The sequence below is a fragment of the Typopeltis vanoorti genome, chromosome 7, assembly GCF_054136105.1.
Source record: "Typopeltis vanoorti isolate ZY-2024b chromosome 7, IOZ_Tvanoo_1.0, whole genome shotgun sequence".
Lineage (NCBI taxonomy): Eukaryota > Metazoa > Arthropoda > Arachnida > Uropygi > Thelyphonidae > Typopeltis > Typopeltis vanoorti.
The window spans coordinates 25,745,079-25,760,831 of NC_143555.1; the positions used below are offsets into that span (position 1 = coordinate 25,745,079).

At 36.0% G+C, this 15,753-nt stretch overlaps 1 protein-coding gene across 1 annotated transcript in view; it reads right to left on the reverse strand.

The window, feature by feature from the left end:
- The window catches only part of ash1 (histone-lysine N-methyltransferase ash1), a 585,771-nt gene that overhangs the window by 149,343 nt on the left and 420,675 nt on the right, over positions 1–15,753 (reverse strand). Inside the window, exon 21 of the mRNA XM_090395574.1 lies at positions 1,880–1,970. Coding sequence (XP_090251700.1) covers positions 1,880–1,970 — 91 coding nt within the window. The remainder of the gene's footprint in view (positions 1–1,879; positions 1,971–15,753) is intronic.

Genomic DNA, 15,753 nt, shown 5'->3' on the forward strand with positions numbered 1-15,753 from the left:
TTTTCTAATCCAGAAACCCTGTTCCATACACTACACATGGAAGCTTTTCATGTTCCACCATTTCATTATTTCTTTTTGGTGGTGTCACAGTGGACAATAAAATTCATCTAATCAACTTGAATTTATTTCCATTCAAGAAGTTCACCTTCATGGTTAATGTTCAATATTACAGTTAGTACTTTCTTTCCATGATTGCTGTCATTTGATTTTATAGTTTTTATTCATTATACGGGGTTGTTTGAAAAGTTCTGTAAATTTCTAATAGACGGGGTGACACAATTCATTCATTCATACCAGTGTTGGCATGTATCATCTTTTTCATGATCCCCGGCAAAATGTTACGTGTGACGCATAGTTCTCGTTTGACACACATTTAAAATGACGTGTTCATATTTTTCATTAAAATGGAGAAAAACAAGTTTCATGCAATCATAAAAAAACTTTTATTTGAAGAAGTGGACAGCCATGCAGATCAAAGCCAAGTTAGATGCAGTCCATGAGGACTCTGCACTAGTATTAAAGACTAATTATTTTTGAATAAATGAGTTTAAACGTTGTCGTAAGTCCATCGAAGATGAAGCACACTCCGCCCGCCCGACTGAAGTCACTACGAAGGAAATGATTGACAAAATCCATGGTATCGGTATGGAAGACTGCCGAGTGAAAGTGCGTGAGATTGTAGGTTTCTCAACTGAACAGGTGTATGATAATATCCTGCATGAAAAATTGCACATGAAAAAACTGTGCACGGAATTCAATTATGATGACTGAGTTTTTTTTTTTTTTTTTTTTTTGAGATGACTTTTCAGAGCTCTGATGGACAAAAAAAAAAAAAAAAAAAAAAAAAAAAGGGGGGGGGGGGGCTTGCTTAATCGGGCAAACTAAAACAGTCACAATACTATCTTACTGTAGTATAATTTCTGTTTAACACAGAATACAATTTGCTTGGCTAAGTCAGTCCCAAAATGTGAACCCATTCTCATTTTCTTAGTATCCAGCTAGATATCTAATAATGTAGTGCATCATGAAAAGGTGAGGATTAGACAGCACTGGTCAGTTCTCTGAATTTCTTACAGGATAAAAGAAGGTTTTTCTAAGTTAGTACTGAAAATGAAACCTTTATTAGGTAACTATGATGGACAAATGTGTATAAATGATGTTCTGCAAACACAAAGATTGTGTTTGCAGAACACAAATCTTCAGTATTCATCAAAGTTATTCAGTATGAAAGTGACACAATCTTTGTGTCATAGAATTAAAAACTTGTTTACATTTATTTAATGATAATATTATTGATTTGTTCATTAATCACTGTGTGGTGATTCACTTAATTTGTTGATAAATAAAAACAACATATGGCTCACTTAGGCATGAGCTCTATTCTGTTTAATTGTTTATGACATAATCTCTGTTGTTACGGAACTTACTGAGACACCATTTTCATGGAAATAATAAAACCATAAAATTTTGTTTTAATCATTTACACAAAATAAGGTGGACATAAAACATATGTGTAATTAAAGGTTATACATAAAAAATAAAACTCTTTTGGACAGGAATAGTAATAATAAAAATAACAGCAGTGATATTCTGCAGAATAATTAAAATATTACTTATTCACACTGTACACTATTGTAAAAAAATAAATAAAAATAAAAAAGAAGTACTGAACTTCAACTCCTATTTACTCCATAACATATACCATTGTAGTTATTCAGTATTTTTTTCCACTGTATAACATTGATGAACTACTTCGTGTTTTTAACTGAATTTCATAATATTTTAATATTTTCAAGAAATGACAAAAATCCCTAAATTTAATATATCCACAAATTAGTATTCTAAGGTTAATAAAAACTAATGAAATCATATCACCAACCTTGCTTAATCTGAAGATTATCTTTGAGCAATGTTAAATAATACTGGCACCCAGGATTGGCATAATAAGGTTGTGGTACTACTGGGATTTCCTAAATAATGAAAAATGCTAATTCAAACTGTTGGTAGTTAATATTTCATAAACTATGCGGGGAAAAAAAGAATAAATTACTAATACTTGCTCAGAATCTCATATGTTGTCTGCATTAAGTCACTTTACAATTCATGTAATATGAAAACAGCTACCAATAAATAAAAGATTGCAATAATCTTATGTATGTCATGTCAAAGGATAACAATTGACAGGCTTATGACAACTAACTACCAGTGATAGTGAGAACTGATACATGCAAATCACAATAGATGTAAAAGAATAGGTTTGACTAACAGATATTAAAAAATTACAAATATTGTATCTGTGAGGACATTAGAAGTGTAGAAGGCAAACAGTTTTCTTTAAAATACACAAAAGACTGGAAAATTAGTGTTATAATTGGCTACCCATCCAAAGTCAGATATAAGAGCTAAAATGACTGAATTCTTCAAGCTTTCTTTTAAAGAACTGGAAATATAACACGCACGCACAGAGTCTTGCCATGAATACTGTTACAACTTCCACACACACTACCATGCTGCCCTCAGAATTGAACAAGCCCAGTTCCATTAATGGTGCTGGTATGCAGCCAACACTCGCGTCTTTATCAGTAGAAAGAGTTGTCTAGCTATATGGGTTGATATGCAATAGGGAGATTATGATAACTGTTAGTTGTAACAGCACTTCACAAGGTTGGAATGCAGCCACCTGTTATTTTAAACATGCTAAAAACACTGATGATCAGTATCATGTTTGTGAATCAGACTACTGACTAATGATGATTTAAAGGATATATATATATATATATATATATGACTGCCAAAGAACAGGATGACCGTGTTGTGTTAGGAGGCAACAGCTTGTGATGGCTGGGAAGGCATGCCTCTGTCATTATCCTGTGGCAAAGCGGAAAGAGATGTCATGAGAGATGAACATTTCACAGAGAATGATATCACATGTACTAACTGATGACCTTGGGTTGGAAGTATATCATCGTTCTACTGAACAGTTCCTAACACCACAACTTATGTGGCACAGAGTGATAAAATCAAAAGGCACTTCTCTGGCAGTATGCGAACAACAAAGAAGGAGATATCCTCTTCACAGATGAGAAGATTTTCATCACTGAAGAGTCTTCTAATGCCCAAACAATCTGATATATGCCCTGGAAGGTCACACAAAACATGCCATAGCACATAGGATTCACAGAGGTCATTGTTCCACATCAGTGGTGGTTAGTTTGGGGGTAACATATCAAGTGGCATCCAAGTTGTATTTCTGTGAGAAAGGGGTCAAAACCTTTTGGCTGTGTTTCCATTGGTTGTTGTGTGTATGTGTGTGTGCCACCATCATATGGCCTCACAGAATTTGGGCATGCATGAAGGCAAAAGGGCGACATTTCGAACTTTCAGTGTTGCTATATACACATTATACATGTGGTTTGCATGTGCTGTTGCATGTGTTGTTGGATAGCAACAGCACATGTGGTTTGCATGTGCTGTTGCTATCCAAGTTGTAACAGTATTTATGGCTATACTAGGTATACAGGTAGTTAAAAAAGGACATTGTTATTCAGATGCTATTACACATGAATTTATTATATGGGTATCTCCATGAAGTCGGAAGACTCACTGCAGTAGATCCACACTAACAATTATTTACACAATACCTATCAGATCTCCCCTTAATCTCATTCACTGTCAAAGCACTCATAACTACCTATAGCTATCTGTTCCATTCATTCATCACTGTCCAAGAAAAAAATTAGTCCACACATTTTTCTAATCACATTCTTATACAACTACAAAGCTGACTTCTAGTTCTCTCTCTTTCTCTACTCATCATGTATTTATTTATTTATTTATTTATTTTGTGTGTGTGTGTGTGTGTGTGTGTGTGTGTGTGTGTGTGTGTGTGTGTGTGTGTGTGTGTGCGCGCATGCATTTGTGCATACATGTCAATTTCATAGAAACCCTTTAGGAACTCTATCATGTCACTTCTTTTCTGCCTGTCAGCTAAACTTTGCAACTCAAAAACCATCAATTGGGACATACAACAAATTCACCATCAGTTTAGTCACTTATTTCTGGATTCTCTCCATCACCTCTTAAATCCCCAAGAAACCCAGGTGAAAAAATCTGTGTACATCAGTCAATATGCAGCCAAATCATAGGTTTATGAATAGGGATAATAACCTCCCTATATTTACTTGTCAATGTATTCTTCAATATCCAAGTAATCCTGTAATCTATTTGCCAAATTTTGCAATATGTCCACTGAAATTCAGATCTCTATCTACCATTGTCCCCAAATCCCTAGCCTCATTTATTTCCTGCAATCCAGTATACTCAGAGGCATAGCTAGAAGGGGGCGGTGCACCCTGGGCAGCATGTTGAACCTTTTTGAACTTTTGTGGTTAATTCTAAAATACAGTCTCGAGAACTCATTTCCAAATATTGTAATACTACTGCGAATTTTTCTCACAATTGCTGTAAGTGTTGCTAGTTGTGAGAGGAGTTTTTCTAAATTAAAATTGATTAGGAATTACCAAAATTACTATGAAATAGACTTCGCCAATGTCATCGACGATTTTGCTAACAGAAAAGCAAGAAAAATAACATTTTAGAATGTTGGAATTAAACATAGTGTTTTAATTTATTTCCCTGTACGTCGTTTTGACTTTCTGTAGTATTTTTGATGTGTATTGAGAGGGCGGCAAACTCAGGGAGTGCCTTGGGCAGCAAAAGCTCTAGCTACACCACTGAGTATACTATCACTATGATAAAAAAAAAAGTATGTAATTATTTTCACCTGAAGTGTATTACCTGACATTTTATATTAAATTGACAACCCTGATGCTTCACTCACAGTGCAAATTTGCTTAAATCTGAATCATCAGCAAATAACTGAATATTCCACTTAAATAGTAGGGCCCTGGTACAGAGCCTTGAGGTGTTCCACAGGGTCCTCATTCTCCTTGATTACACACCACCATATTCCACTTTCTGGTATCTGTCAGCCACTTCCCTAACTGCTGGAGTTTGTAAACTCTAGCAGTATCATGGTGTACATATTTCCTTTATCCAATTCCATAGCCACTATTATAAAATGTGAGTAAATTACTAATAACATAGGACCTATCTTTTAGGCAACAGTGCTACCCACTACAGAGTATCACATTTCTATCCACTCATTCCTGAATTCTGCCTTTAACCACTTCTGATATACTAACAGGTGGAGTAATTTGCTACTTCTGCCTTGGAGCCACCTTTATGCATGAAACTATCTTACTCACCACTTTTCCCCTTCACTGGAACTTTGCCAGAGCTGAGACTTAAACTTCATCAGAGGCACTATCAGTTCTTGTAGCACATGGGTCAACATGTCACCAACCCCAATACTATACTAACAATGATATTTTTCAATATGTTGAGCACCTCCAGTTCATCTACCTTACCTCTCACATTAGTCTGTTCACAACGGCAACTGCAAACCTTCCAACTGATGATACACCCTTGCAAAGTGATCAATAACGCAACTATTTCTTCTGCATCTATCACTTTCCCACCATAAGCAATGATTCAAATTATTCTTCCATAATCACCACCTACTTGCTACACAGTGAAAAACTGCTTAGGCCTACTTAGCTAATTTTCTCTTAGCATTTATTTATATATTACAACAAGGAGGCAAATATGCTACACAAGGGGTTACACATACATGGAAATACATCCAGATGTTGCAAAGACCTTCACTAAGGTACTACATGACAAGTTAAAATTAAGGTGTAATGCAGTGAAAACAGAACAATGAGAGAAGTGAACAGAGGTTTAATAGTTCCATATTTTGTCTCTGTCACAGAGACATCATCTGGCATGTGACATGAGAATTGTAACATTACAAAAACAATATGAGAAGTGGAAAGTAAGGATATCAAACTATATGTCTAAAGCTCAGTAAAAGTGATAGTCTTACAGGAAAAGTGGAGGGAAATAATTCAGCAAAAAGACATTCTTTCCAGACTGACTTCACATTCTATTCTAAGCAATATATGGTGGATATCAACTTCAACAAAATCATTTTCTCCAAGATGTTTTTAACCTCAACAGTGAAAGAGCAATAACCACCATCAAAGATGAAAAATTTATTGTGAGTAATGGAAGTTCTAATTTCAAACACAGAGTATCATTATTATTGTTTTCTTAGGCATCTCAATGGAGTCACAGACTCATCACAGGAGGCCTGCATTTACTATTATTCACACAATATGCATTATAATTCTTTTTGAACTCGCTCACCAACAAAGCTTTCACAACTGCATCTGGTAACTCTTTCCACAAACCTCTAAGCAAAAAATCTGGTTTGCATGCCCTTAACTACAATCTTATGCAATCATCAGAGATAATATCTTCCTGTTAGTTTTTTTCTGACATGTATTGTTTCACAAAAGTTTTCTGTGTCAATGATATAAACCCCTTTTAGTCATTTTGATATTTCTATAATATTCCCCCTCTTCTGTTTATCAAATAGCTTTCATAACTTACCTAGCCTTGCCTTCAAATCCTCAAAGGGAGCACTGAAAGACTTATCAAAATTTTGGGCATTCACCACTGGATCTTCTTCAGCACTTGATAATCTCCATGATATTCAGTATACAATTACTATGATCTGGATTCCTTTGGACTTTAGTAAAGCATTACAGAGAGGGATAACTACCCTATTCCGATATGTCAATAAGTTCAACATTCAAGAAATCTGATGACCTATTTGATCCACTTTGCAAACTAATCTCTAAAATTTGACTCACTATCACCCCAAATACATGGCATTTTTAATTTGCTGCAGTCAAGTTTCATTTATTTATGTAATTAATATATTAAATCAGCAGAAGATCATTCATTTCTCAATGGTGAAATGTGTGGAAGAATCTTCAGAGGAGCAGACCTCTATAAACAACCTAGGCTCAGCTGGCTCCGGCTGTCAATATCTGGTTAGGGCCCCTACCTAGGGTTACCAGGAAAACTAAAGGATTCAATTCTCTGACAAAGGGAAGCAGCTTTGTCAGTACTGCCACAATGTTGAAGTCTCATGATGATGGTAAAGCTTGTGATTAGAAAATTGCAGATGTCAATACAGTTTATTGTTGAAGTTTATAATACTGTGGGGCAGAAGCAAATGGAAAAGCTACAGCTCTATTTTCTCCAGAAAATTGCAGATGTCAATACAGTTTATTGTTGAAGTTTGTAATACTGTGGGGAAAATGGAGAAACTACTGCTCCATTTTCTCCAGACTAACCACCATGATGAGCAAATTTACACAAATGGCCCAAGTTCTCGGCGACACTCGAATGGGACAGGGGGGTGCGTTGAATCTCTGGACTAAAAATGGTGTGTCCACTAAAACTAGGAACTTGAAATGTCAGAACCCTGTATGAAGCAGGTAAGTTAAGAAACACTATCCAGAAAATGAAAAGACTTGGAATTGGTATTTTAGGAATGAGTAAGTTAGGTGGCCAGGATCAGGCAAAACTCAAGTTAATGATAAGACAATGTACCACTCTGGAAGAAGTGAAAACAATCATCAAAATGAAGTTGGAATAATAATAAACAAAGATGCCAATAAGTCACTGATAACCTTCATCCCCTACTCAGATAGGATGTCATTAAAATTGAAAGGTCAACCACTAGATATTAAACTTATACAGGTCTATGCCCCTACTGCTGACAAGAATGATACTGAGATTGAAGAATTTTATGATCAATTAAAAAACTGATGAAAAATACAAATAACATGATATTAACATCGTCAAGTGCGATTTCGATGCTAAAGTTGGGAAAGGTAGAAGTGAAGATATATCTGGCGAACTGGGAACAAGAAATGAGACCATCTTATTCAATTCTGCCAAGAAGAGGAACTAATAATTACAAACATGGTTTAAGCTACCACCCCGAAGGCTATATACTTGACAATCACCACAGGATAATAATGCAAATACTATCAGAAACAAAACTGATTACTTGCTGATTAATCATGATTTCCAAGTTCCATAATACAAAAACCTATCCTAGTGCAGATTTTGTTTCTGATCATAATCTGCTGGTGACAGAGTTAAAACTTAAACTGAAAGCAATACATAAGAAACATCAATAAAAAAGATTTGATCTATGAAAGTTAAAAAACCCAGAAATAAGAAAAAAACTGAGTCAAGATCTGAATCAAGAGATAGCACTTATCAAGAATAACATCATCATGACGGCTGATGAATCAAGGAACAAATTAAAATCTGTCTTCATAGAGAAATGTACCAATACCTTGTGTACGGATATATCAGTAAAAACGAAATACTGGATAACTGGCGAAATCCTTTCTCTCATGGATCAATGCAGATCATATATAAATCATAGTCCAACATAATATAAAGAGGTTCAGAAAATTATTAAAGACAAGATCAAAGAAGCAAAAGAAACCTGGATGAATGAAAAATGTAAAGAAATAGAATTTCCACAAAAAAAAGCATGACAGTTTTAAGTTACACAAAAAGCTAAAAGAGACCTCAGGTGTATTTCAGAAAACACAACTATGCATCCTTCGAAACAAACAGTGAGAAATAATATCTGAAAAGAATGATAAAATACAAGAATAGGTGAAACGTGTAGAAGAACTCTTTACTGACAACAGACAAAACCCAGAAAATACCTATGAAGAGATGGAAGGTCCATGCATTCTAAGATCAGAGGTAGAATGTGCACTAACTCAGCTAAAAATGGTAAAATATTAGGTCCTGATAGAATACCAGCAGAATTAGTCAAGTTATTAGATGGCAACAACATTACTATATTAGTAAAGCAATTTAATAAGATATATGATACAGGCATAATTCCTCAAGACTGGTTACAGTCGACCTTCCTCATGCTACATGAGATTAGCTCTGCTAACGCATTCCTAGATGCTGACAATGTCAAGTTCTTTTCTAATATCATCGTTTTTAATATGATATTGCCATTGTGCTATCTATTCAAGCCCCTAATCCTTCTCGGGACTCTCATATCTGCAGTCTCTAGTCTTTGGTGAAGTGTTTTATTTCTGACCTAGTCTCACATAAATAAGTTAAAATTGGTTTGAACACTGTCTTGTATACAGCTAAGTTAGTGTTTTGACTAATTTCTCTCTTATTCCATATAAATTTATTCAGTTGACTTCCTACCATAACAGATTTGTGTATTCTGTTGTCTATTTCCATATTTAACTTACCATCTTCACTAAAAATCATGCCTAAGTAGCTGAAATGTTTCACTTGTTCTATAGGTTCTCCATTCACAATGCAGTTGATATTTTCAATGCTCCCAACTATTTTAATTGTCTTTGTCTTGTTATTGCTGGCCTTCATACCATATCTATTACAATTTAATTATAATTATAATACCACAGTAATTCAATTTAATCAGAGAATCTTGCAGACTTGTAGCGGATTTATTTAGAAGTATAACTCGTCCACATAAAGCAAGCAGCTGACATTAACATCTCCTATTTTGATATCAGATAATACAACTTTCCTTCATAATGTGATCCATATAAATAATGAATAACAGAAGAGATAATGTACATTCTTGTCTGACACCAGATTTAACATTAAATCATCTTCCTGTACTTCCTTCAATTCTAACTGCTGACTTATAACTCAAATAAAGACTAAGTATTGCTTGATATAATGCCCCATGGACACCATATAACTATAGCATATTAAATAGATTCTCTCTTGGCACCTTGTCATATGCCTTTTCCAGGTCTACAAAACTTAAATACAGATCTTTGTTATATTCCCATGATTTCTCAACTATTTGTTGTAAAGTGAAAATCTGATCCTGACACCCTCTAATTGGCCTGAATCCAGCTTGTTCTTCACCAAGCTTTTCTTCCACAATTCTTCTCAACTGTTTCTCAAGTATACTTGCATAAATCTTACCAGGAACATTCAGTAGAAAATAACTCTGTAATTCTCATATTCAGTTTTATTTTCCTTTATATATATGAGTACTATGAGAGCTCTACTCCAATCATCTGGAATTCGTCCCTCTGTCCAGGCCTTCTGAACTATGCAGAGTAGCCACTGTAAGACTTTCATACCTCCAAACTCGAGAGCATTTCTGTTCAAATGTCATACTCCTGCTGCCTTTCCACATCCAGGCCTTTGATGGCTTTTTCTATTTCAAGTATGGATACGTATTCCAGATTGCATGCCTGTCGAGTTATTTTTTACTACTGCACTATCACTGATTGCTTTATTTAGCAATTTTTCAAAGTAATTATGCTATACATCAAGGACATCTTTTTCGCCAGTTTTCATGTCACCTTTATTATCTCTAATTCCTTTTACAGCACTCTTTCCTACATTTCTGAGCTTTTTCAACAACCTCCAGAATATTTTGCCACCTTCTTGATATTTATTTTCTATGTTCTTCCCAAAGTCTCCCCATGACCTTTGTTTAGTTTTACACAATGTTTAGTTTTTTTACATTTGTCTCTGTATTCTCTAAGAGCACAAGCTGACTTATTTGTCTGGAACTTTTGATATGCTTTCTTCTTTTCCTTCAATGCCTCTTTAACTTCCTGTGTCCACCATGGAGTTCTGATTCTTCTATCCTTGCAGACAACCTTACCACAAACCTCTCTGGCTGAATCAATCAGTGTTTTCTTCAGGGCTTGCATGTGAATCTCCAAGATTTGGTCCCTGTTCTTGAACTCTTTCATTTTAACTTGAACAATGCTTGTGTCTTTTAGTCTACAGTTCATATCTGAGTGCTATTCAACTTTTATTTGCCTTAAAACTTTCTAATATATTCTTCTTTTCAATATGAAATTCAATTTTATCCTGTTCAAGACTAAATAGTGATCCCTTCCAATTTCAAATCCTCTGTACACTCTGGTGTCATGCATCAGGGAGAAAACATCACTATCAACAATAACATAATCAAAGAGACTTTTCTTATTTCTTGCCTTTTCTTTCTAGGTAAATTTGTGCACATTTTTATGCTTGAACATTGTGTTAGTAATAAACAGTCCATGTCCAAAAAAGGAGTAAGGCAAGGATGTGTGCTGTCACCTTTCCTTTTTAATACATACCAGAAGCTATATTTCAAAAAATCTTAAACGGAAGAGGGGGAAGGGATTAATGTAAATGACAAAATCATGAATAATATCCGATATGCTGATGAAACAGCTTCCTGTCTGACAATATTCAGCATCTTCAAAATCTTCTTGAACTAGTAAACAAAGAGAGTGAAAAAAATGGAATAAGAATAAATATTACCAAAACTAAACTCATGGTAATAAGCAAGAAACCAATTCTTAATTCAGCACTTTCATTAAAAAGAAAAAAATAAAGAGTGACAAAATTTAAATATCTTGAATGCTGGTTAAATGAAGAATGCAATCCAGAAATGGAAATAATAGTTGGAATTGAAATGGCAAGAAAAAATTTTTTCATGATGAAATCGACACTGTAACTGCAATTTAAATTTAGAGCTGAGAGTATGAGGTGGTATCAAAAAGTTTCAAGACTAACTCTGTTTACGAGAAATTACTTTATTTATTTATGTTTACACACTATCACCTTCAAAATAGTTCCTTTGCATATCAATACAGCACTCCCAGCATTCTTGCCACTTCTGGAATGTGTCCAGAAAGTCTTCTTTTCGAAGCATGTCAAGCACCTTCTGCGATTCACACAGGATCTCTGAAATGGTGTCAAAACGGTGACCTTTGAGCTGGATCTTCATCTTCGGGAAGAGGGTGAAGTCTGCAGAAGCCAAATCTGGCGAGAAGGGTGGGTGTGGAAGTGAGATCATGTTGTTTCTGGCAAGAAACTCGTGTGAAGAGAGCGCGGTGAAAGGGTGTATTTGCATTGTCATCGTGGAGCATCCAGTTTTTGGTCACTTTCGTTGAATGTCCTCCCTCAGACGCCTTAAAACCTGTCAGTAGAACTCGCTATTGATAGTCTGGCCCCTGAGGATGAAATCTCGATGCACAATGCCGCGAATGTCAAAAAAGACGATGAGCATGCACTTGGTCGAGTGCATGCTCATCTGCTGCGGACCAGCCTTGCCTTTTTCGGTCGTGGAGATGATGGGCTCTTCCACTGTGAAGACTGTTGCTTCATCTCAGGGTCGTACCCATACACCCAAGTTTCGTCACCGGTAATGATCCTTGAATTTCACATTTGCTATTTATTCTAACGATGAAATCGCTGATGTGGTAACGCAGGTGGTCAGAATAGCATCAGTTGCACAGCTCCTGATGTACACAGGACGATGTCTTTTGGCACACTGATTTATGAAGGTAGGTGCTCCCTGTGACTGTGCATGCAGACTTGTGCTGCCATCTGTTAGTGTGTTACAAACCTAGTCTCGAAACATTTTTTGATATCACCTCGTATGCATGGTTAAATGCTATGTATGGTATGTACTGCTGTACAGTGCAGAAACTTGGACCTTGAAGACAACATCGATAAAAAAAATAACTCGAACCCTTTGAAATGTGGTTATACAGACAAATATTAAAAATTCAATGGACAGCAAAAACGTCCAATCAAGAAGAACTGGAACAAATTGTAATGAAAAATATAAGATATTATTTCAATTGATTATAAAAAGGAAGATAAATGGAAGAAGAGGACAAAGACGACGAAGAAAATCTTGGTTGGCAGACATCATACAGTGGATTGTTCAGAGTGGCTGAGGATCACTCAAAATTTGGCAAGGTTGTCGCTGACCTCCGATAGGAAATGGCACTCAAAGAAGAAGAATCAGCATATGGGTTAAAAAAAGCAGAAATGAATAAACAAAAGCTATATACAGACTGACAGTTCAGTTAACCAATCGACGGCATGATCTGGAAGTAAATGCAAGTTCCTGAGGCCTAAAGGGAAGGAGTCTGGGAGAGAGCAGTCATCAGTGATATCACGCAAAGTCTGCACAGTGCCATATATGCAAAAAGGGGTGCTTGTGAAATTATCCAAAGATTTACATAAGGGAGCACAGTGGCACTGTCCAATTCTAAATCTGTTTAGCTGGTTGCAGAGGTTTCAAGATAGATTGAATCCTAGAGATTTGATAGTGGATCTGAAATTAGGTATTTCCACAAGCCAGATGGGAAATCTGGAGGTAAGGCAGTAAGCTGGAGGTGGAGATATACCTTGGTGTATAGTAAAGTTCATATTATTTCTGATTTTATTTATTTCTTTGATGGTAGCATCTTCTATTCTGAAACATGGAGGGGTGATGTGGGAAAGAACAGGCAACAATGGCAGAGGGATAGATCTTAAGGTACCAGAGATGATGGTGAGCAATACTGGAAAGACTAGAGCCAGGACTGCTGTTCTAAGAGTCGAATCATTACAACACCAAATGGTGCTTCTGGGGTTGTTTCTGATGTTGTTCCGAGCAGATATTTTTAACTTAGTTTTTTTCAAAATGTTTTGGGCATGATAGACTGCAGTCAACAAAAAGGTAGTGAGGGTTACTTTCATGGATTACAGTCCTGTTGCAGAAGTTTTATTTTTCTATGAGCATCGTGATTATTTAAGTGAAAAGCTGAAACAACAGAGTTTTCCTGGTGTTGGTAAATAGTCTCCAACTTTCAAAGTAGATTTGCAGTAAGCTCAAATCTATTTTCAGTGTTCTCTCAAGGCCTTGGAAGATACTGTCTTGGGTGGCAGTTGGTATGACCAATGCCTGAGAGGCATTGGTCAGTTTAATCTTCATATACGAGGTGTGGCTATTAAATAACGAGACAAGGTGCGCTGTGAATCGTGTACTCGTAGCAGTCGGATGAACTTGTGTCGTGAATGACCTTGAAGGTTCTAGAAGCAGTTGAGATAAGCATTGTTTGCTGTCATTCGTAGTTAGTCTGTAGGCAGTTATAAAAGAAACATGTGTGAAGTCACTTTGCCAGAATAATATCTAACGTTAAACTCGAGCAGCGTATTAATATCAAATTCCTTGTGAAATTGAAGAAATCATCAACCAGAGCATTTGAAACTACTGCAGGAGGTGTACGGTGATAATGTAATGTCATGTGCACGAATGTTTGAATGGCACAAATGCTTTGCTGAAGGTCGAGAAAACAATGAAGATGATGAACGACCGGGTCGGCATGTCATGGCAGCAACCGAACAAAATGCGGAGAAAATTAATGAAATTGTATACGCAACAATCGCCGATTAAGCATTCGGATGATAGCAGACATGGTGCACATTGATAAGGAGACTGAAAGACAAATTCTGCATGAACAATTGAACATGAACAAAGTCTGTACCAAAATGTTTCCCAAAAATTTGTGTCAAGAGCAGAAAGACATCTGGAAACAAATTTGCACCGACATCATGGATTTTCCAGTATAATCCAGAAAAAAAGAGACAATCAATGCACTGGAAAACTCTTACGTCACCGAGAATGAAAAAAAAGCAAGAATGAGCAAGTAAAAACTGAAGGCAATGCTGTTCGTTTATATATATATATATATATATATCAATGGTGTGATACTGGTTGAATGGTTACCAGATGATCAGACAGTTAACCAACATTATTACCTTGATATTCTGGCCATCCTGAGAGAACGAGTGAGGAGAAAGAGACCCAGTCTGTGGAAGAACAACACTCCGGCCCATACATAGTGCACTGTCTGTAAAAACAGTATCTGGATGTGATAAGATGATCACAGTGTTGGACCATCCACTTTGCTCGACAGACTTAGCTCTGGCAGTGCGACTTTTACGTTTTTTCAAAGTTGAGAGCTGCATTGAAGGGCACCCATCAATGCAGACTTGTACTGGATTTCAAAAGTATGACATCATCTGCATAAAGTAAAGAGCTGCGATCAACATCTCCAATTTTGATATCAGGTTTAATACTGCTTTCTTTCATAATGTGATCCATATAGATAATGAATAACAGAGGGGAAAATGTTCTTCCTTGTGTGGCACCAGATTTAACCATTTTATGCCGGAAGTCGAAATTTTTGAATTTGCTTTCTTACATTTGTCTCTGTATCCTCGAAGAGCACAAGCTGACTTATTTGCCAGGAACTTTTGATATACTTTTTTCTTTTCCTTCACTGCCTCTTTAACTTCCTGTAGACACCATGGAGTTCTGATTTTTCTATCCTTGCAGACAACCTCACCACATGCCTCTCTGTCTCAATCAATGAAGGTTTTCTTCAGAGTTTGCCACTGAATCTCCAAGTTTTGATTCCTGTTCTCAAACTCTTTCATTTTTTCTTCAATAATCTTTGTGTATTTTAGTCTACAGCTCACATCTGAGAGCTGCTCAACTTTTATTCCCTTTAAAACTTTCTTACATGTTATTCTTTTCAATATGAAATTCAATTTTATTCTGCTCAAGACTAAATAGTGATCACTTCCAATTTCAAATCCTCTGTACACTCTGGTGTCCTGCACCAGGGAGAAAACATCACTATCAACAATAACATAGTCAATGAGACTTTTCTTATTCCTAGCCTCTTCTCTCCATGTGAATTTGTGCACATTTTTATGTTGGAACATGGTATTAGTAATAACCAGTCCATATCCTGAGCAGAAATCCAACAGATATTTGTCATTATTATTAGCTTTGCTCTTTTCTCCAAATTTTCCCAATATATTCTTGTATGTCTGACAATCATTTCCTACTCTGCTATTTAGATCCCCAACAAGGACCAACTTTTCCTTTTTCATTGTGTCAGGTGCTTTCTCTAAAGCATTAAAAAATTTCTCCACTTCTACCTT